This window comes from Leucoraja erinacea, chromosome 9, assembly GCF_028641065.1.
Source record: "Leucoraja erinacea ecotype New England chromosome 9, Leri_hhj_1, whole genome shotgun sequence".
Classification (NCBI taxonomy): Eukaryota; Metazoa; Chordata; class Chondrichthyes; order Rajiformes; family Rajidae; genus Leucoraja; species Leucoraja erinaceus.
In genome coordinates, this window is record NC_073385.1 from 37712347 (window position 1) to 37736867 (window position 24521).

The window sequence follows — 24521 nt, forward strand, 5'->3', positions numbered from 1 at the left end:
TAAATTTTTTTTTGTGTGGATCATAATAAAAATGGCAGAATTTGGCCTTGACTAGTTAGCGATTTGAGCCTGGTGGGGGGGGGATTGTGGAAATAGGGGTCCCCGTTAGAGAAAACCGCCAAAATCACTGCTGTTCACTGACTTGCAAAAGAGTAGCATGCAGGCGGATTGAGGGCAAGTGCCGGCCCACGTCCGCCTGGGGCTGGAGTCGCCCTCCAGTCAACCCGAGCACCAAGGTGCAAATGGCCGAAGGAGCGGATCCACCTGGACAGCCCCTACCCTCTCCCCGGGGTCAGCGCTGTCCAGCCACGGCCACCCTCCGCCTCGTCACCCCCTTTGCGGCAGCACTGTGTCGGGCTGTGGGTCGGCAGCGCCCACACACATGGGGCCGGGTGGAGCGGCGCCGTGGCTCCGGGCAGCAGACACACGGGGCCATAAACCCGGCAACGTCCATGTCAGCTGCAGCAGAGTTGGGGACAGTCTGGTCCCTCCGCCAACCCAGAGTCACTGACCACGCTGCACCGGCACCCAACCCACACACTGGGGTGATTCACCTCCCAACCCCCGGACCCACGCACCTGGATGATTCATCCCCGCCCCCGACCACCACCTCTACACGGGGTGATTCACCCCCGGACCCCAACCCACACACCAGGGTGATTCACCCCCACACGGGGGGACAGACGACCCGGGGTCGGCGAGTGTGGAACCAGTCAGCGTGGAGTCTGGATGCTGGGACGGAAGACGGGCCCGCTGTGCTGGCAGCCATATTAAGTGCTTACCTGACGTTCACCACGTACTTCAGAAGGCGTTGCACGGCAACAATAACGGTCACGGATCGTGACCTTGACTGCCGTGCAACCTCCCTATACAGAATTGTGTACAGATCCGTGAAAGCATACAGCTATTGGAATGTTAAGTGTAGAGATACAGCATGGAAACAGGTTATTTGGCCCACCGAGTTTGTGCTGACAATCATCTGTTCACACTAGTCCCAGTTTCGCTGCCACTCCCTACACTCTGGGGGCAATTTACAGAGAGGCCAATTAACCTACAAACCTGTACATCTTTGGTATGTGGGAGAAAACTGGAGCACTGGGAGGAAACCAGAGCATCTGGAGAAAACCCACATGGTCACAGGGAGAAGGTGCAAACTCAGCACAGACAGCACCCACAGTGAGGATTGAACCCGGGTCTCTGATGCTGTGAGGCAGTCGCTCTTGTTTCAGCAAGTAATGTTTTAATTCCATATTGTGTTTAAACTAAATATTAAATATTTCTAGGATGTTGATGATTTCTTCGAGCACGAGAAAACCTTTCTCCTAGAATATAATAACAGAATAAAGGATGCAGCTGTCAAAGTTGACAAATTGACAAAATCACATAAAAGTAAGTATCTCTATTTTTTATGATGTTATGGAATGCAAGGCAATTACATATGCAGATTATATCGAGTTAAAACATTTGTTCATTTTCACATCTTTATATATCTTTTTATAGCATTTTAATTATTCCTGTGGAGCAAGTCATTAGTGAGAAAATGTGAACAGGAACTACTACGAAGTTCATTGTTCCTGCTTAATTTGTTTAGAGAAAAAGTAATTCCTAATTTGTTGGACCAGATCACACTGCCCATTATTATTTGTTCATAGTACCTTGCTGCTGCAGTCTTTCTGTAAAAGGTAACCCATGTGAGGCAAAGATAGCAAATGTTAATGTTTTTTCCTGGCATGTTTGGATATTCTTGTGGCAACCTGTGTAGTGAGAAGGGTTTGTCCCATGTTAATAATTCCATTTAATGTGCATTATTTTTTTTTCACGAAAGCGAACTCACTTTTCAGTCAAATGAATGGGGGTGCATAGAGTGCCATTTCTGGCTGGCTTAAAGCTGAGGAGCCAAATGTGAATTATTTCAGTTCCATATATTACAGAATGCTCCTGGACATGGTGCCTCCAGCATGTTCCACACTTCCATGCTGTAAATTGCACACACACTGCAATCTGGAAACCATTGACATATGCAGTGCAGATAACTGGTGATTCTTTCAAGAGCAGCAGATTACCCTGTAGCCTGATCATGCCCAATATTACATTGATATTGATTCAGTTCGACATAATTGATTTCAACTAATTCATGAGAAACTTGCAGCATTATTGTATGAGGCATTTTTGGTATTTTAAGAATATTTATGGAGCTAGTTGTTAATTGAGTGGTGCAAAAATTGGGAAAGGAAATAAGATTTAGATTGGTTTCAGGCATATGTGGATTGGAAGTTAAGCACACGAATAGACTTGTTGAGTTGTCTGCATTTTCTGATAAGTTGCTGTGATATCTTTATTGAATAACTGTACATGATTTTTATTTTCAGGTGTGGCTGATGACAACAGTAGAATTAGTTCAATATTGTACTCCTTAGGAACGCAAGACTCAACAGATTTATGCAAGTAAGATTAATTATATTCTCCTTAAGATTTATTAATATTTTTTTCTAAGTACTGCAATATATATATTATATATATATATATATATATATACACACACACACTCATCTATCCATTTATTTATATATTTATTTATCCATTTATTTATATATTTATTTATCTGTCCGTTTATTTATCCATTTATCTATCTATATATATATATATATATATAGATAGATAGATAGATAAATGGATAAATATATATACACAGAAATATATATATACACACACACACACACACACACACACACACACACACACACACACACACACACACACACACACACACACACACACACACACATTATACACACACACACACACACACACACACGTTATGAATTGGCATTTTGTTAGTGCAACATTAAATCGTATAATCAAATGTGCCTTGTTTGAATAGATGAGGCAGTAGACATATTGCCATGATTTGCTTTAGAGTTACTGTCACCGGAGATAAATGTTTTTCCTAGTTTTTCTGTTTTTACGCCTTGACATCCACCTGTGATGAGAGCAATATCTCTGATGTCCTTCAGTGAAAAATCATTAAATCAGGCACATGCACGTGAAGTAAGGTCATTTTTATGACATAGGTCCTGGATGTCTATGGAAATGATTCTATACCGGGTGGGTAGCTTTTGTAGAAATGGAAGGAATGGGGATGCGGAGTGATGTATAATGACCACAATATTTTAATATTTCAAATTGCAAATGAGCCTTGTTCAATCAATATTCGCTTTATTCTATGAATTTCTGAACAAAAATAACATTCTTCAATCATTTTTGTAATGGCTCAGAAAATGCATGTTTTTACATGATTCATAATCAGAGTTGCATGTTCTTTCATCAGGTATCTTTTTATGATTGTTAGTTCATTTTTAAAGATTTTGTGGGGGAAATTGGCATTATGAGCCACTTCTTGAATTGCAGCAGTCTTTTTCACCTGTTCTGAGTTCTGTAAAGTCCAAGTCAGAAGGGTGTATGTCTTGAAGAGGAAGTGCAAGTGGTGGTGTTCCCTTGTGCTTGCTACCTTTGTCCTTTGGGGTTAAAGGTCCAAAGGATTCAGTCAGAGTAGTCCAGGTGATTCCACCTCTTATCTGGTGGGGTAGTTTAGAGACACAGAATGGAAACCAGCCCTTTGGCCCACCGTCAACTGTACAGTAATTCTGTGCTATCCCACTTTTGTACCCCACACACTAGGAGCAATTTACAGAAGCCAATTAACCTACAATTCTGCATGTCTTGGGAATTAGGTTATGTGGTTGCAGATGGATTTCTCAGCACTCAAGAACCTACACTTGTGATTATTGGCAAGCTGCTAAGGCAGGAACAGGAATGAACTCATCAAAGACAGTGTGGAATACCCATTAGAAAGACCTCCATAACAACAACACTGTCCTTGACATGATTGCTGTTGACGCCATCTCATGGCAGTCTATTAGAAGCCTTACAACCATTCTTGACAACACGAAGTCAAGAAACCCATATCTAAGGCCTTAGTATTATGGAGTATCCCTGCTTACAAACCGGAAACTCAATGATGAAGTACAGTTACAAATCCACAACTGCATTTGTGAACACAGGGGATGGTGTAATTGTGAGCACCTTCAAGACTGGAGTCAATTCTTTCAGTGATAACTACAGAGGGGTCTTGCTGTTGTCCATCGAAGGGAAAGCCACTGCTAGGATCTTCCTTAACTGTTTACCTCAAATGGTTGGTTGCATCCTGTATCACAGTGCGTATTCTGTCCAACTAGAGTCATGGATCTTCACACAGCAATCAAAAGAAATAAAGGGGGTAACACCAACTGTAACACAGGGCCTTTTTTGACCATGCCAGTCTTTGATTCAGTCAGCTGGTTGGAACTTTCGGATATCCTCTTTAAATTTGCCTCCTTTTTATAGTTTCTCCAAGGTGGCATGCACAGAAAGTCCATGTAGGAAAGATGATGTTACAGTGGTCATGGGGATTTCAATATGCAAGTAGACTGGGAAAATCAGGTTGGTACTGGATCCCAAGGGAAGGAATTTGTAGGATGCCTACGAGGTGGTTTCTAAGAGCAGCTTGTGGTTGATGCCACTAGAGAAAAGACAATACTGGATTTGGTGTTGTGCAGTGAAAAATACTTGATTAGGGAGCTTAAGGTGAAGGAACCCCTAGGAGGCAGTGGTCATAATAGGATATAATTCATCCTGCAGTTTGAGAGGGAGACACTGAAATTTGATGCATCAGTATTACTGTTGAGTAAGGATAACTACAGAGGTAAGAGGATGGGGCTGGCTAAATTTGACTGGAAGGGGATCCTAGCAGAAATGGTGGTGGAGCAGAAATGGCAGGAGCTTTTAGGATTATTTTGGAAGAAGAAGGTTCTTTTCATTCCAAAGCGGAAGAAATACACCAAGTTGAGAATGAGACCACTGTGGCTGTCAAATGAGGTCAAAAATACCATGAAAGCAGAAGAGAAGGCATATAATATTGCAAAGATGAGTGGGAAGCTAGAGGATTGGGAGGCACTTATAAACCGACAGAAGACAATTAGAAAAGCAATAAGGGAAGAAAAGATGACAATGAGGGTAAACATAGAAACATAGAAAATAGTTGCAGGAGTAGGCCATTCGGCCCTTCAAGCCTGCACCGCCATTCGATATGATCATGGCTGATCATCCAACTCGGTATCCCATCCCTGCCTTCTCTCCATACCCCCTGATCCCTTTAGCCACAAGGGCCACATCTAACTCCCTCATAAATATAGCCAATGAACTGGCCTCAACTACCTTCTGTGGCAGAGAATTCCACAGATTCACCACTCTGTGTAAAAAATGATTTTCTCATTTCGGTCCTAGAAGGGTAAGCTAGTCAACAATGTAAAAAAAAGGATACCAAAAAGTGGATGTTGGTCTGCTGGAAAATGATGCTGGAGAGATAATAATGGGATACAAAGAAATGGTGGATAAACTGAATAAGATTTTTGCATCAGTCTTCAGCGTGGAAGATACCAGTGATATGGGTGCAGAATATTCAATATTCCGGATTTATGTTGGTAAGGATTTAGGATGGCAGGAAGTGAGTTTTTTGCTGCAGGATACACAACCCCTTCCTCGCTCTGTGGTATTTATGTGACTGGTGCATTTTTGCTCAGCCTTCCCAAAGCTTGTGGTCCAGATCTTCCAACCTACCTCATTGTGGACACTTGACATTTCCTCTGTAATTGTAACGCGACAATGCTGTAAACTATGTTCTGCACTCTAATATTTTTTCTTTACACTAGAATTTAGGTTTATTATTGTCAAGTGTACCGAGATACAGTGAAAAACTTAGTTTTGCATGCTATCATTCAAATCAGATAATATTATAGATATCAAGCCGAATTAGAGTACAATAGGTAGAGCAAAGAGAAAGATACTGAATGCATAATGTAGTTCTCAGCATTGTAGCACACCAGTTCCAGTGACAAAGTCCAATATCCACAATGGGATAGGTGGATCAAACAGTACCCTAACTTTATGAGAGAAGTGGTCGAAAGCCTGATAACAACCTGTTGTACTTGTGTATGACCTGATTCTACTTGTGATGATCTGATTTAATTGAATAGCACACACACAAAAAAGCTTTTCACTGAACCCCAGAACACACAATTATAGGAACACCAAGCCAAAAGTTGTAACTTGCCAGAGCCTTACAGACCATAACTATGTACAGGCAGTGCCCACATTACTAGTTTTGGAAATGGGAATTTACACATAAGGAATTTGTAAATCACTACGAACAAATCTGGCATGCTTCATGAAAATTCGCTCTTGCAAAATATATAAGGAAAAAGTAAACAAACCCAATTTTCTTTTCATATCTCATTTCTTGACTCATACAAAACTGCATCATCTACGTTATGGAAAAATGCGATGAGGATCATTTTCTAGAAATGCAGCTCCCCTTGACCTGGGGATCGCCTGTATTACTTGTATCCTGATATACTACATCATACAATTTGTGTGCTTGTCTCATGGTCAGATAAATAATTAAAACTAAGAGCTACTGATTACTACTTAAATAGATACTCCTACATTGCCATGCTGAAATTCACTAAACCCCTAGCAAGTCGATTACTATCCGGCCAATGAAAATTAATCTGTTACAAAGCTTTCACTTAACTAGCAGGCTGATTGAGAGAAAAGCTATGAATTTCATCTTGCTTATAACCTTTTACATGATCCGGGTTAAACAACATGTAGTCTAGCAGTCCAATCAATTTTAAGTGCATTAAAGTTAATATTTAGTACATGGTTGCATTTGTTTTAAATACATATTATATCATAATATTAGGACCATGATATATTGAGAAGTGAAAACTGGAGTAAAATAGCTATTCAGCTCATTAGAGGAACCTTTATTCTGCTACAGATCGTGTGGCGATTGACCCTTGACATTTAAAAGGCAGTTATTAAAACTATCAAATGGTTTTTCTAAGTTAAATATTAACCTGGATCTTGCTAATAAATGCAGGGAGGTGGACCATTGCACTTGTGTTGTTTTAAGATGGAGGTCGTCAACATTCACTCCCTCCAGACCAACTGCAGTGTACCATCTACAAAATCCAGGAGCAATTATTGAACAATTGAGTTTCGATGATTCTCAATGAAATAATGATTTTCATAGTTTCGAATGGTGACTTTTATTGGAATTACTGATGTAACAAATTTCCTATACTTATTAGCACTATACGTTATTTTTTAAAAAACTTTACAGTTTAGTAATGTATTCCTAATTTTGTTTCAGATTTTTCTTGAAGTTATCAGAATTATTTGAAAAAACAAGGGTATGTCAATTTTGACTTGCATGTACCTAATTTGCTTATCTTCCAGGTTTTGAAATTTAGCTGAACTTGAATACGCTTGCAATTTATTTTTTTTAAAAAGGTGATCACCTTGTACTATGTCAGCATGAATACATAGCAGCAGCATCCATTTATTGAGCTGATTTTAACATGGGGAATCAAGAAACAGGAAATGCTGAATCAAGAAACGGGAAATGCTGAATCAATAAACAGGAAATGCTGAATCAAATGAGGAAATATTTTGGATGATGATTAAAAACGTAGAACAGTATAACAGATCAGGCCCTTCGGCCCACAATGTTTATGCTGAACATGATGCCAAGTTAAACTGACTACATCTGTCTGTATGATCCATATCCCTCTATTTGCTGCACTTCCATGTGCCTATCTAAAAGCCTTTTAACCACCACTATCGTATCTGTCCCTACCACCACCCTTGCAATGTGTTCTACGCCCCACAACATCAACACTGTAAAAAACAAAAACTTGCCTTGCACATCTCGCCTTGCACATCTCACCTTAAAATTATGCCCTCTAGTGTTGGACATTTCCATCCTGGGGAAACGGTTCTGACAGTCTATCTTATCTATGCCCCTTCATAATTTTATATACTTCCATCAGATCTTCCCTTAACCTCCAACCTTCCAGAGAAAACTATCGACGTCTATCCAACCTCTCCCTTTAGCTGAGACCTTCTAATCCAGGTCTGGTAAAACTTGGTTAAATAATTGTTTTCAGTATTTTCTTCCAAGGAAGAGTTGCAGACAAGTGAAGGAACGGCTGTCCTCCAGAGCACGTTATAAGATCATAAGACATAGGAGCAGAGTTAGGCTGTTTGGCCAATTAAGTACTCCACCATGCAATCATGGCTGATCTATTTTCCTCTCTCAACCCCATTCTTCTGCCTTCTACTCTAATCTTTGATACCCTTACTAATCAAGGATCTATCAATCTCTGCATAAAAATACCCCATGTCCTGGTCTCCACAGCCGTCTGTGGCAATAGATTCATCACCCTCTAGCCAAAGAAATTCCTCATTATCTCGATTCTAAAGGTACGTCCTTTTATTCTGAGTTTCTATCCTCTGGTTCTAGACTCTCCCAATACCGTAAACATCCTTTTCATGTCCGCTCTATCTTAGCCTTTCATTAATCAGTAGGTTTTAATAAGATAACCCCTCATCCTTCTAAACTCCAGCGAGTTCCGGCCCAGAGCCATCAAGCGTCCCATACGTTAACCCTGGGATGATTTGCGTAAACCTCCACTGGACCCTCTCTAATGCCAGCACAACCTGTCTCAGATATGGTACCCACAACTGCTCACAATATTCCAAATGTGGCCTTGCCTTATAAAAGTGCCTTATAAAGCCTTAGCATTACATCCATGCGTTTATACTTCAGTCACCTTGAAATGAATGCTAGCATTGCATTTGCCTTCCTTGCCATGGACTCAACCTGCAAATTATCCATTTGGGAATCCTGTTCCAGCACTCCCAAGTCCCTTTGCACTTCTGATTTTTGAATCCTCTCCCCATTTAGAAAGTAGTTTATGCCTTTATTCCTTCTTCCAAAGTAGAAGGTACCACATGTTGAGGCTGCTAAACAAATAGAAGCCCATGGTATTGGAGAGATTGGCTGACAGGCAGAAGACAAGGACATGCTGGTACCTTGTCTCTAATACCATGGGGTCCTATCTTGTTTAGCAGCCTCAACATGTGGGACCGCATCAAATGCCTTCTGAAAATCCAAGTGAACAACATCCACTAACTCTCCATTGTCTATCATGCTTGTAACTTTCTTACCAACCACTGAATTCAAGCTAACCAGCCTATAGTTTTCTTTCTCTTGCTTTCTCTTTCTCTTTCTCACTCCTTTCTCAAACAGTGGAATTAAATTTGCGATGTTTCCAGTCCTCTGGGACCATTCCTGGCTCTAGTGATTCTTGAAAGATCAGTACAAATGCCTCCACAATCTCAACAGCTACTTATTTTAGAACGGGATGTAGTCTATTTGGTCCAGGTGACTTATCGACCATCAAGCCTTCAGCTTACCAAGCACCTTCTCGGTAATAGTGACTGCACTCACTTCTGACGCAACTCGAATTTCTGGCACACTGCTGGTGTCTTCAGATGTGAAGACTGGTGCAAAAAACGTATATTTAGTTTATCTGCCATTTCTTTGTTCTCCATTACTACTTCTCCAGTGCCATTTTCCAGCCATCCAGCGTCCACTCTTTCCTTTCTTTTACTCTTTGTATATTTGAAGTTATCTAGATGACTATCAGTGGTGGGATGTGGGGACAGGAATATAAGCTCCAATTAGAAAAACAAATTAATACGATATTTTGGTTGGTGGTGGGGGGGGGGGGGGGGGGGGGGGGGTAGGTAGCTTGGATGGAGTGTAGAGGCTTTATTTGAGGGAGGGTTAGGCAGAGCTAAAATGGGATTGTAAAAGAATTGGCTGAGAAAGCTGCTATTTGCAAGGTCAGGAATAATAAAGGGGAGGAGGGGGGGGGCAATGCAGCAGAATGTGTACCAGCTTAAATTTAGTCAGAAGGAAGGGAATCATTGGTATAGTCAAATAGAAGTGAAAGTCATAATGGATTAGCATATTATTTGGAGGTAGATATTCATTTGCAGGATAAATAGAATCCAGAATTTACAAATGAAGACTTGGAATTGTTGGAAACAATAGTTTTTGATATGGTTGGCAGTGACTCATTCTTCCAGAGTTTTTAATTGAAAAGAATTACAGCTTGTCCAAAATTGGCTACCACAAAAAAAAAAAGTATGGTTGCACAGACATGTGAGTTGAGGAAGGTGGTGATGAGGTTGAGGCTGCCAGCCTGTCTGTAGAAATTTTGAACGGTGCAAAGAAGGGCCCACAATTTGAAGGGAGGTATTGCTGAAGATGATCTGCTGGTGATTGAATAAGTAAAACTGCAACTAGAGGTGTTGGGGGGCTAATAAGAAGAGAATATTTTCACAAAGAGGCTTGATGATTCTTTAGAAAGGAAATTAGTTGATCTCAAAGTAGTGGAGTCCATTCATAGTGTCACACAAATTTAGTGAAAAAACTGCTGATGCTGGAAATCTGAAATGCTAACAGACAATGCGAGAGACATTCTGCAGGTCAGGCAGCAACTGTGGTAAGAGAAAAGTTATAATTTTAGTTTAAGACCCTTCGTCAGAACTGAGAAAGAAAATGTGTTGGCTTTAAATTGCAGAGAGGGTAAGGGAGGGAAGGATGGGATAAAATGGTGATGTCATTTATAGATTATCCCCACAGTAATTCTGTCATCTTATCAGTTATTTTATTTGTGGTTGCTCTAAAATTAGCCTGCAAAACTACTCCATTTAATAGTAGTTTGGAATACACATTAACTCTTAGCCTCGTTAGCACGAGTTTCCCATGTATCCTGAATGATACAAAACATTAATTAAAATATTGTTTTAAAAATATGAGAAACAGGGCTAGGCCATTTGATGATGCAAAGTGCTGGAGTAACTCAGCGGGTCAGACAACATCCCCAGAAAACATGGATGGGCAACGTTTTGGGTTCGGGAGCCTTCTTCAGTAAGACTACTGCTGATCTTTCATCACTGTGCCACTTTCCTGCACCAACCCAATATTTATTGATTCCCTTCATATCTTAGTACTGAATATATTACTCAATCTTAGTACTGAATATATTTAATGGCAAAGCCTCCACATCCCGCTTGTGTAGGGAACTTCAAAGATTTAGCCAGGTCAAAGTAATATCTCTATTTCTGAAGATTACTTGTAAGAAAGGTCCTGACCTGAAACATCACTTATCTATATTCTCCAGGGATGCTGCCTGACCCGCTGAGTTACTCGAGCACTTTGGGTCTTTTTTGTAAACCAACATTTACAGTTCCTTGTTTCTACAAATAAATATCTTGTTTCTGATTTGAACGACTGCCTTCTGGTTCCTGACATCCAATTAGGGGAAACATTTTCCTTTCCCCAATACAGGTGTCAAGGTGTTTAAGAATTGTATTTGCTTCAAAAAGATCATCTCTTATTTTTCCAAAATCTGTAGAATAAGGATCACACCGTTTAATCTTTCCTCGTAGGCCAAATGCCCCCATCCAAGAATCCAGCTGATGAACCTTGGTTGTATACAGACCAAACCTGTATTATTTCAGATGCAGGTCTCACCAGGGCCTTGTATAATTCCAGTAAGGCGACTTTACTATTGGCCTTAAATATACGCGGATTTAAATATAACCCTCTTCTGAATTTCTAATTTCATTTTGTCATCAATTAAAAATATAATCCATCTGTCTTTTCATTTTGCCATCTTATACTCCAAAAGTCCTTGAGTAACCTATCTATTACTCCTGAAAGTCTCAGCAGCGAGGCTGAAGACCCTTTGTCAGAATTGGAAAAGAACAATAACAAATTAGTTATAATTGTAAAGGGAGTTCTCTTCTTAATCTGAGATTGATACTCATATTTTTTATCATCAACACATTTAATTCCCTCTTCAAATCATTAATCGAAATTGTGAAAAGCTGCAGTCTCAGCACCAACTCCTGCATTATCTCCTGCAGCAACTCCTGCCTCCATTAAAAATTACTGGAGTGGATTCTTAGGGGCAAGATATACATGCATTTGAAAAGATAGGTTGATTAGGGGTAGACAAAAATGCTGGAGAAACTCAGCAGGTGAGGCAGCATCTGTGGACCGAAGGAACAGGTGGCGTTTCGGGTCGAGACACTTCTTCAGACTGATTAGGGGTAATCCTTTTCTTCAGAATTGATTCTTCAGGTTGATTAAGGGTAATCACCATGGTTTTTAATGTGGGAGATTATGTCTCAAGTTTGATTGAGTTTTTTGAAGAAGTAACCAAGAAGGTTTATGAGGGCAGGGTTGTAGATTTAATCTATATGGATTTCAACGAGGCCTTTGAAAGGTTATACATGATAAAGATGCTCTGGAAGGTTGGATTGCATAGGTCGCAGTAACTAACTGGATAAAGAATTGGCTGCATGGTAGGAAGCAGAGGGTGGTGAATGAATGTTGTTTATCACATTGGAGGCCTGTGAATAATTAGCTCTGGGATCGGTGCTGGGCCCATTGCTGTGAATAGTTTATAGCAACGATTTAGATGAGAATGTATAAGGCCTGATTTGTAAGTTTGCAGATGACACTAAAATAGGTGGTATCATGGACACTTAAAAATGCTTATCAAGAATTACTACATGACCTTGATCTGCTGGGCAAGTGCGCTGAGGAATGGCTAATGGATTTTACTTTAGATAACTGAGGTGTTGCGTTTTGAGAAGTCAAGACAGGGCAGAAACTTCATAGGGAATGATAGGGCCCATATGAGTTTGTAGAGCAGAGGGATCTTGGGCGACAACACTGAAAATGACGTTTCAGACAGATAGGGTGGTGAAGGAGGTTTTTTGGCATGCTGACCTTAAATCAGGGAATTGAGTATCGAGATTGGGACATTGTTACAGTTGTACAATATGCTGGTAATGGTGCACTTGGGGGATTGTGTTCAGTTTTGGTCACTCTCCTATAGGAAATATGCCATTAAGCAGGAATGCATAGAGAGAATATTTACAAGGATGCCAGGATTTGAGGTCTTAGCTACAGGGAGAGGTTGGACAGGCTAGGACTTTATTCCTTGGAGCACAGGAAGCTGAGGGGTGATGTTAAGCTAATGGAATTAAATTTAGATTACTTAGATTTAGATAAAATCTTCTAAATCTATCTTAATTTAGGTGATAAAATCATGAGGGGAACAGGGGTGAATACACACTTTTTCCCCCCGTGTAGGAGGATCAAGAACCAGAGGGCAGAGCTTTACGTTGAGAGGGGAAAGACTTAATAGAAACCTGAGGGGCAACTTTTCCACACAGTGTTGTGGCTATATGGAACAAGTGCCAGAGAACATAGTTGAGGCAGGTACAATAACAACATTTAAAAGACGTTTGGACAGGTACATGGACAGCAAAGGTTTAGAAGAATATTGGATTATCTTAGATGGGCAGCTCGGTCAACATGGACGAGTTAGGCCATTGGGCCTGCTTCCGTGCTAGACATAAAAAATAGGTGCAGGAGGAGGCCATTCGGCCCTTCGAGCCAGCACCATCATTCATTGTGATCATGGCTGATCGTCCCCTATCAATAACCCGTGCCTGCCTTCTCCCCATATCTCTTGACTCCACTAGCCCCTAGAGCTCTATCTAAGTCTCCCTTGCATCCATCCAGTGATTTGGCCTCCACTGCCCTCTGTGGCAGGGTTTTCCATAAATTCACAATTCTCTGGGTGAAAACGTTTTTTCTCACCTCAGTCTTAAATGACCTCCCCTTTATTCTAAGACTGTGGCCCCTGGTTCTGGACTCGCCCAACATTGGGAACATTTTTCCTGCATCTAGCTTGTCCAGTCCTTTTATAATTTTATATGTTTCTATAAGATTTCCCCTCATCCTTCTAAACTCCAGTGAATACAAGCCTAGTCTTTTCTAGTCACCTAGTCAAAAATAATTGCAAGATGTAAGTGAGAACTAACATGGAAGGCTGTATTGACTCTAACACTTTATCTCACTAATTACAGACCCCTAACAAATATGATCTCTTGATTCCTATTCAGTTATTAGTTCTGCATTCAATTTTCAATCTAGTATATTACCTCAGTATGTACTTTAATTTCATTTATTAACCCGAATGTCATTTATCTCAAAAGTTGTCTTTACGCCCAAAGCACCACATCTTTACCTATTCTATTAGTTACAACCACAAAATATTTTAACAGATGGTGCTGTAACAACATTTAGAGGTACTATATTAATATTTAAAAGACACTTGGACAGGTACATGGATAGGAAAGGTTTAGGGGGATTTGGGCCAAACGTGGGATGGTGGGACTAGTGCAGATGGGATATCATGGTCAGCATGGCCAGACGTGTTTACCATTTCATAAATTCATCGAGACTCAGTTCTTAAATCCGTATTAATAATCCTGTTCTCACTGACTTAATATATTCTTGCTTTTTCTTTACTGCCATTAATTTGACATCTGTGTCATTTAATCACAATGGATGTTGTAAGGAGCCTATTTTGAGCTTGGACCAAATTGTATAAAGACTAGACTGGCAAATGTTTCTGACATTTTGTGCTTAATATCTTGCACTTTATTTCCAGAAAATAGAAGCACGAGTATCAGCAGATGAAGACCTAAAGCTTTCTGATCTTTTGAGGTATTACTTAAGAGAATCGCAAGCTGGTAAGGTAAGTCATTTTTAAACCACATGCCGGATTTACATAATCACATAAGATTAGATTATTCTCTTGATTTCTCAGAGTTTTTAACTAAAAATAATTGCAAGATGTAAGTGAGAACTAACATGGAAGGGGAATTTTAACTCAACCAATTGATTTAATGTCAAAAACCTCCAGTTTCACTTTAGTTGCTTGCCCTCCCACCACACCGAGAACACGGTGATTTCTGTAAGCAGTGAAAAGAACAGAACAGAACACTGCTGGTCTGTTTCACTTTTTCAAAAGGGTGAGAAGTAGATGTTTGTATTATTAATAATGAAGTGTATACTTCATCTTAGCCCCACAATTAATAAATTAACTAGAGGACATTCTGATCGTCGCAATTGCAGTCTTCACCTTGCATCAAGCAATAGGGTATCAGAATTTTATCACTGAATCCTATCACTGCTTTGAACGACATTTATAATCAACTAAAAATAAGCCAATTTTGCATGGTTGACATAGAATCTGTGACACATACATTGCAGAAATGGCCTCTTTTAGCCCACTTCATCCATTCCGATCACATTACATCAGGCCCAAATCCCCTACATCCTTCTTATCTAGGTATCTGTCCCAATACTTTTTAAACAATGTAATCGTATTTTCCACTGGCAGCTCATTCCTTATATACACCACCCTCTGTGTGGGCAAAATCCCATCCCTCAGATATTTCTCCCCTCTCATCTTAAACCTGTGCCCTCCAGTTTTTACATTGTCCTGCCCTGCGAGAAAGAGTTGATTACCTATCCTTTCTATGCAAATTCATTAACATTGGGAACATGGTGAACTGGACAGTTTTCCACCCTACAAAAATCACAGCATTTGAATTGCCCAACTATCTGTGTTCAGTAGTTGAGTAGGACTAAGCAGTATTACACAACATGGGTAGGAAAGAACTGCAGATGCTGGTTTAAATCAAAGATAGACACAAAATGCTGGAGTAACTTAGAAGGACAGGCAGCATCTCTGGAGAGAAGGAATTGGTGACGTTTCGGGTCAAGACCCTTCTTCAGACAGATCTTCAGACTGAAGAAGGGTCTCGACACGAAATGTCACCCATTTTTTCGCTCCAGAGGTGCTGCCTATCCCGCTGAGTTACTCCAGCATTTTGTGTCTATTTTACACAACATGGGCCACAATTGGACAGTGGAATAAGTTAATCTGACTTGCACCCAAGGTCCAAAAGCCTGGAAGCTTATCACATTAGCTGTACCCCCAATTTCGTGTCGAGAAATCCCTTAGACAGTGTTTACAAATTTATTTAAAGGAACAAACCTGTGATATCAGAGTTAGTACTTAGTTCATTCTGCAAATGTGCTTTACTCAGAATGGAATATGCGGGAAAGTGGGCATTGTCTGTTCTGAAATAGGTTCTTCGGCCCAACTTGCCTGTGCTGACCAAGATGCACCACTTGCACTCGTCCCATCTGCCTGCATTTTGCCCATATCCCTCTAAATATTTCCTATCCATGTAACTGTCTAAATCTAATGTGTTTATAGTATCTGCCTTAACTACCCCCACTGGCAGCTTGATCCATATACCCTTCACCCTCTGTGGAAATTGCCCCTGAGGAAATTGCCCTTCAGATTTCTATTGAATCTTTCCCCTCGTCTTAAAACTTTTCCCTCTGATTTTTTAAAATTCCTTTACTCTGGGTAAAAGACTGTGCATTTACCCTATCTATTCCTCTCATGATCTTATACACCTCATCCTCCTGTGCTTCAAGGAATAAAGTCCTAACTTGCCCAATCTCTTCTGATAGTTCAGGCCCTCTAGTTCTGGCAAAATGCTCATAGATCTCTGAAAACAATACTCCAAATGCGGCATCACCTATGTTTTGTACAACTGTAACATAACATCCCAGCTTCTGCACTCAATACCCTGACTGATGAAGACCAAAGTACCGAAAGCTACCTTGACCACCCTATCTACCTGTGATGCCACTTTCAAGGAGCTATGTACCTGCACTCCTAGATCCCTTTACTCTACAACACTCCCCAGTGCCCTGCCATTGACTGAAAGTCTTGACCTAATTTGACTTCCCAAAATGCTTGCACATATCTGCATTAAACTTCATTAACCATTCCTCAGCCCACTTGCTCAACTGATCAAGATCCTGTTGTATTTTTTGATAATCATCATCGCTATCTACAATACCCCCACTTTAGTATCATCTGTAAAATTGCTAATCATGCTTTCTACATTCTCATTCAAATCGTTGATGTAAACGACAAACAGCGATGGACCCAGGACCGATCCCTGAGGCACAGCACTAGGTACAAGCCTCCAGTCCAAAAAACAACCTTCCACCATCACCCTTTGCTTCCTTCCATGAAGGCAATTCACTATCCAGTGGGCTAGGTCTCCCTGTATACCATACATTTTCAGAGCAGCATATCATGCGGAACCTTATCAAATGTCTTACTGAAGTCCATGTAATCTATGGCTTTGCCCTCATCAACCTTTTGGTTACTTAAAAACTCAATCAGATTTGGAATACAATATCCCATGTACAAAACCATGCTGACTATCCCTATTCCCTGACTTTCCAAATGTGTACATGAAGAACACTCTCCAGTAATTTGCCTACCACAGATGTTAAGCTCATCGGTCTATAGTTCTCAAGGCTTTTACTCGCAGCCCTTGTTAAATAAAAGCACAAGATTAGCCACCTTCAAGTCTACCTGACCCATGTCTAATAATGATGCGTGTATCTCAGTGCCTGCAATTTCTTTTCTGGTTTCCCACTGTCTTCAGATGTATCTGATCAGGCCCAGGAGATTTATCTACCTTCAAATGCATTGGAACATTTTACTGAACAGGTGTAAATGCACTCAAACGCACACAAAACAAAGTAAACTTTGCAATATTCCAACTACATGACTGTCATTTAATGCAAATCACTAAATCTTTGTAGGAGAAACATTCACATTAAGTCAAGTGCCTTGACACAATTTGTGCAATCTTGTGTAATTTTCACATACCTTGCAAATCTATCTTAAAATCTTACTTTATGTACTCAGGACCTCCTTTATAGACGAGCAAGGTCTTTGGTGGATTATGAAAATGCAAACAAGCTGTTGGATAGAGCAAGAGCTAAGAACAAAGATGTCCTTCAAGCTGAGACCAACCAACAGTTCTGCTGTCAAAAATTTGAGAAGCTGTCAGAGTCGGCAAAGCAAGGTAAATGTTTTGTATCATTACATTTTTGAAATACAATTCTTAAGCAGAAGACTTTCATGTATCCTTTTGAAAGTTTGCATATGATTAACTACTTTTTAGAAGTGCTTGTGCAATAAGTCAGTGGCCTTTCAATTAGGCAGTAAAGCTAGAAAAGTGCTAATTTTTATGAAAGATACAAGATCTTTTAGAGCTGATATTTTAGGGTATTAAAAATAACTTTAATCTTCAGGGTACTGTTTTTTTGATGAATAATAATGTAATTCACAAACCGTTTGCAATATTTTAACATTTTACCCTCGGTTAAAAAGTAGTCAATGTAATGTAGGAAACACCAGCCGATTTGCACACTGCAAGTTACTTGAAGCAGTTTTATGATGATCAGATAATCGGTTTTAGTTATGTTGGAATGATAAATGAGGGTGAGTAGACCCAAGTTAACGTTACTGTGTATGCCAAACCCTTTAACTTGCCTTCCCATTCCCATATTGACCTCTTTGTCCCGGGTCCTCCCCAATTTTCAGAGTGAGGTCAAATGTAAATTGGAGGAATAGCACCTTATATTTTGCTTGCACAGCTTACAACCCAGTGGTATTAATATTGATTTCTCTAACTTCAAGTAACTTTTGCATCCCCTCTCTCTCCGTCCCTCCCTCACCCTAGTCGTTGTACTTGTTTTACTGTCATTCTGTTCAGTTCCATTATGTGTATTAACTCGGTATCACCTATCCCACAGCCAACAATGGACCATTGTGGGCACATTTCCTTGATTATCATTGCTTTCTGCATATCTTCCATTCATTTTAAATGCTGTCAATATATCTCATTCTCCTTTCCCCTGACTCTCAGCCTGAATAAGGGTCTTGACCCGAAATGTCACCTGTTCCTTTTCTCCAGAGATGCTGCCTGACACGCTGAGTTACTCCAGTTTTTTTTAGTCTGTCTTTGGTTTAAACCAGCATCTGCAGATCCTCCTTGTGCATGAAAATGGGAGTTCTATAAATGCTCAGCAGTCTTGGCCCTGAAACGCGAACTCTGCTTCTCTTATCACAGATGCTGTCTGACCCGACTTTTTCTAGCATTTTCTGTTTATATTCAAGTATGCTTACAAGGTACGGAGCAGTGAATGGACTAATTTTCCCATTGAATCTAGAAAGGCATTGTGAAAAGAATTGAGCAGTCATTGACTCTCTTAGCAACCAAGAGATTTATTAATCTTTGAGATTGTAAAATTGATAATTGAAATTTTGTTCCTAGAGCTTACAGACTTCAAAACTCGAAGAGTTGCAGCATTTCGAAAAAACCTTGTAGAATTGGCAGAACTGGAACTAAAACATTCCAAGGTAATGTTTGTGCTAGTGCTCCATAAAATTAATTTAAAATAATTATATGCAGATAAAGTCCAAATATTCTACGATAAACCTTACATTATGTGTGTTTAACTTGTTTAAATGCTGAAAGTGAAGTTGCATTCACCTAACATTCCTTGGGTGTATAAGCTTGCTAACTTATTTTTACTTGTTCACTGGTACTTTCAGTTTAAAATCATTATTCTCTTGTTCAAATATCTCCTTGATGTTGTATTTTCTTACCTGGTAATCTCTTATAAATGTCCAATAATTTTACTTTGCATCAAATCTGATCTCTCATCTGCCAATAGACAATAGGTGCAGGAGTAGGCCATTCGGGCCTTCAAGCCAGCACCGCCATTCACTGTGATCATGGCTTATCATCCACAATCAGTACCCCATTCCTGCCTTCTCCCCTTTTCCCTTGACTCTGCTATCTTTAAGAGCTCTATCTAACTGTCTCGTGAAAGCATCCAGAGACTTGGCCTCCACTGCCTTCTGAGGCAGAGAATTCCACAGATTCACAACTCTCTGGGTGAAAAAGTTTTTCCTCATCTCCGTTCTAAATGGCCTACACCTTATTCTTAAACTGTGGCCCCTGGCTCTGGACTCCCCCAACATCGGGAACATTTTTCCTGCCTCTGCCTGTCCAATCCCTTAATAATCATGTTTCAATAAGATTCCCTCTTATATCCTTCTAAATTCCATTGTATACCAGCCCAGTCGCTCCATTCTATCAACATATGACAGTTCCACCATCCCGGGAATTAACCTTGTGAACCTACGTTACACTCCATCAATAGCAAGAATGTCCTTCCTCAAATTTGGAGACCAAAACACAATACACAACACAATACACAATACAATTTATTTGTCACTTGAACCTCATAGAGGCTCAAATGAAATGTTGTTTCTGCAGTCATACACACATGAAAAAAAGACCCAAGACACAACACAATTTACACAGACATCCATCACAGCGCATCTCCTCCTCGCTGTGATGGAAGGCAAAAACTTATCCCTCCCCTGCACTCCCCATTCCCCTCCCGATGTCAGTCAAAGCCCCCGGCAGGCGATGGCAATTGTCCCGCGGCCATTAACGCCGCGCTGGGTGATGCAAGGCCGCGCTCCGGGTCTTGGTGTTGGAGCCCCCGGCGGGCGCTAGCAAAGCCCCGCAGCCATTGAAGCCATGCCGGGCGATGATGTAAGGCCCCGCTCCAGGTACTCCTCGACCCCACGACTCGGGCGGGAGAAGTCGCCGTTGCGGAAGCCCCGAAAAGCGGTCTCCCAGCAGGGACCCGCGGGCTCCCGATATCACAGTCCACCAGACCTGTGGTTGGAGCCTCCGAATCTCCGAGGGTCGGGTCGCAGCAGCGCGCCACCACAGCTCCTCCCGCTCCGAACTCGGCCAGCTCCGCGATGGTGAGTAGCTCCACGACTGGAGCCCCAGGTCGCTCCTGCTGGAGGCCGCTCTACGTTGCAGCCCCAACGACAACGGAGACCCGAAAGGGAAAGGTCAGTTCTCCGTCCAGGGGAAAGATTTTAAAAGTTCCCCCCCACCCCCCGCCCCCCACACACACATACCCCATAAACATTTTTTTTTAAAAAGACATTAAAACGGGACAAAAAATCACAAAAAGACAGACGGACTGCAGAGGCCGCTGCGACGTGAGTCGCGCCGCCCACCGAAACTGCACACAATACTCGCCAGGTGTCTCACTAGGGCCCTGTACAACTGCAGAAGGACCTCTTTGCTCCTATACTCAACTCCTCTTGTTATGAAGACCAACATGCCATTAGCTTTCTTCACTGCCTGCATGCTTACTGATGAACAAGGACCCCCCCAGATCTCTTTTTACTTCCCTTTTCCCCAACTTGACACCATTCAGATAAACTGCCTTCCTGTTTTTGTCACCAAAGTGGATAACCTCACATTTATCCACATTAAACTGCATCTGCCATGCATCTGCCCACTTACCCAACCTGTCAAAGTCATCCTGCATCCTCATAGCATCCTCCTCACAGTTCACACTGCCACCCAACTTTGCCTCATCTTGCTTTACCTCATTTCAATAGCTTTGTTAGTATGAAGGCTATCTAATTATATTTTGTGCCAGTTTAAATTGTTCCACTTCAGTTTAGCTACGAAGGAAGTTTTACCCTACAAATTTGTTACATATTCAGTCTCCTACAATCAATAAAAAACTCATTTAAAATGCAACTTAAAATATTGAACGGTTAAGACTGAGTAATTACTAACCTCTTATGTTATAACTAGGACACTTTCATATGTTCTAGTAAAGGAAAACCTTGACAGAGAAACTTATACACAGATGCCTAATCCGGCATAAATAAATAAATAAATAAATTGTATCAGGACCTGGTAACGGGAGGTAAAACAACAAAAACAGACTTGGTTGGTAGTCCCCTTTCTGCGGGGTTTAATGTTATAATAGAGCGATTGTTCCTACTTTCTTTTTCTTTCTTTTCTAGGGTCTACTTTCTTACTTTACTTCCTTCTCTATTTTCTTTTCTAAGGGGCTTTCTTTTCCCAACACTCTTGCACTTCACGACTCTTGCGCACTTTCTTTACTTTCCTTACTTCTATCTTTTTCTTAAAGTTAAAAAAAAATGAAGCGGTACAAAAAATGTATTAAGATATATGTGCTGTGTAGTATTGTAATTTACTGTACTTCTAATAAAAATAATAAAAAAAAAAAAAATGTCTGCTGAGCTTCACAGCCTTGTATCTCTGGTAAAAGTTGTCTCCACTCGTTCTCCATTCCTTCTCCCATCTTCTCCCCCCCCCCTCTCCCCCCTCTTTTAAAGGACTTACCGTACACTGTGCTTTAGCTACTTTAATTACAATGCCAACCTTCCTATTCATCACGGTATGTGTCTATCACCTTAGCTTTGCATCGTGTGAATTTCACTCAGACAGCGCTCCCCCCCCCCGCTTGCCCTGTCCTCTGCCTACATAATGGGCTGATGAAGGAAGCGGTGTCTGTCTGTCCCATAAGTGATCAGAATAGTGAGGAATAGGAAACTCTTACTGTCCTTTGGTCTTTATGTGTATGTATCTTGAACGTTGAGTTTTTAGAAGTGTAGAAATATGGTATCATGAAGAACTGGTAGAATCGGATCCAATTACTTAAACTTTGTAGATCTTGTCAAAAAAGACAAAATGCTGGAGTCAGCCAGCATCTCTGAAAATCATGGATAGGTGATGTTTGGTTGGGATCCTATTTCAGGCTGATTGTGGGTACGAGGGGGAGGTGTGAAGAAAGCTGGATGCGAGGAAGGGAGAGGAAAGCCTGGGGAGAGGAAAGTAAGTAATATGTGAATATGGGTGAGGGGAATTTTTGATAGGCAGATGGTTGGACAGAGGCCAGAAACGTGTGAGGCACAAGCAGTGAAGAGTTGCAAATTGTGAAGCAAGGGGAAGGAATGTATGGGGAGGGTCCCAGGAGGGGGACGGGGGACAAGTTAAATTTGTTTCTGCAAATTTTGTCAAAGTTGTTTTTGGGCCCAGCTTGTTTACGTTAAGATCAATGCTGGTGTTTCTGCTGAACCTTCATTTTAGCATGGTGATTTTAATGTTTGCTTTTTTTATTTCAGGGACACTTGCAATTGCTGCAGAGTTGTCTAGCAGCACTCAAGGGGGACAGTTAACTATTTTATGGTTGTTGTATTAACAAGGGCTGTGTATATCGACTCTACAAGGAGATCACTTGGTAAGCTTTCATGGTTCCATAAAGAAGATTGACTGCAAGAAGGCTCTTTATACAGCAGAAGTAAACAGCATTTTTGCATCTGACGAGAAAAGAGAAAACTTGTATCAAGAAATCCCATTCTGAGATGCCATATAATATGTCACTTGCATTTGATTGTCCAGAAATCAAAATATTTTCATTTGCCAATATCTTAAATATTATTGTACATTTAATTACCAACTATATTCATTTTTACAATATCAAAGGCACAATTTGGATGTTTTTTAAAATAAAGGTAAAAATAAAATGCAATACCATTAAATGTATTCCATATAGTCAAGTGCATTGTTTGGCATTTAGTGCTTTTCCAACAACTTTATGACAATTAGTCTTCATTTTTTATATTGGTAACATTTATCTTCAACTAAAAATAATGTTAAAACTGAATATAATTTCTAAATTTAATGTATATCTGCCTTAAACTCAGAGAACAATTCCTAATCATTGTATAATAAACAAGTACACTAGAGAATGTTTAAACATTTTGTTTGTCTCATTTTTTTGACTCCTCGAGGATTTGGCTCCTTGAGTCTATACCTGCTCTGAGGATTTCCATCAGTCAGTGATGGAAATCGCTATCAAAACATGGAGGGGACAGGGGACACACAATTTCTTGGCAGCCGCACGCGCATGCGCACACTCACACACGCGAGGCATCGGAAGCTTAATAACGATAATTAAGTGAGTGGGGAATATGTACATTGAGTGATATCTAAGGCTAGTGATACAGTTGATGGTGTGGCATTTCCAGATCTATTCAACCACGCAATTTTTTGTTTTTTGCAGCAGCAGCAGCAGTTCACTGGGATTTGATTCCTGCTGTTGAAGGTTGCAGTTATCTCTGCCCACTCCTTTTGCATCGTATGTCTAGGGCATGCCCTGCCTCAAACATCGGAAGTCGCTACCACCTTCACCAAATCTCCAATGCATCATGGAAAAAACCATGGCATTGCCTTGCAGATTATTGGCATACAGGCACACTGTCCAAAGGCAAGGCAGTGGGAGGAAGCTGTCGGGTTTCAAGGGGGAAATCAACTTGGATTACAGCTCTTGATCATTATCCAATAATCCCCGCTGAGTGGGTGACTAATGAAACTGTAGATTGGCTATTGTATGTTAGCCAATCAGAATGCTTAGTAATAATAACTCCGCCCAGTGCATGCTTTATAGTGTAAGAACTCACCTACTGTATTCAGTAGCTGCAGCAGATTGAATGTATGATGTACTGCATATCTGATACTGGTATGAACATTAAAGATGCTTACACCTTTACCTGTGTGAGAGTCAGGTGTTTACATGGTGTCAGAAGTGGGATACGAACCCTCGCCTCCAATCCAGTTGCTATCCCAGTACAAAGACCTGTTCGATGACAAACTTGGAAACTGCCCACGACATACAGAATCACTATAGATCCTACAGTTACACCAGTGGCTCGCGCACCCCACTGTGTTCCCCATGGCATGCGGGAACTGAAATGCATGGTCTCCATCGGAGTCATTGCCGAGGTCAATGAACCCTCTGACTGGGTCTCCACCATGGTCGTAATCACCATGAAAAACAAAGAAGAGTTGCGGGTTTGCATCAACCCCAAAGATTTAAACACAGC

At 40.8% G+C, this 24521-nt stretch overlaps 1 protein-coding gene across 2 annotated transcripts in view; it reads left to right on the plus strand.

Moving 5' to 3' along the window:
• Positions 1-23395, plus strand: part of snx6 (sorting nexin 6) — a 47047-nt gene extending 23652 nt beyond the window's left edge. For both annotated transcript variants that reach the window (XM_055640560.1, XM_055640561.1), the window contains exons 8-14: positions 1284-1389; positions 2370-2445; positions 7253-7292; positions 14493-14579; positions 17637-17796; positions 19051-19136; positions 22761-23395. In XM_055640560.1, the coding sequence (XP_055496535.1) occupies positions 1284-1389; positions 2370-2445; positions 7253-7292; positions 14493-14579; positions 17637-17796; positions 19051-19136; positions 22761-22814 (609 nt within the window). In that variant the 3' untranslated portion in view covers positions 22815-23395. The remainder of the gene's footprint in view (positions 1-1283; positions 1390-2369; positions 2446-7252; positions 7293-14492; positions 14580-17636; positions 17797-19050; positions 19137-22760) is intronic.
• Positions 23396-24521: the final 1126 nt, after the last annotated feature.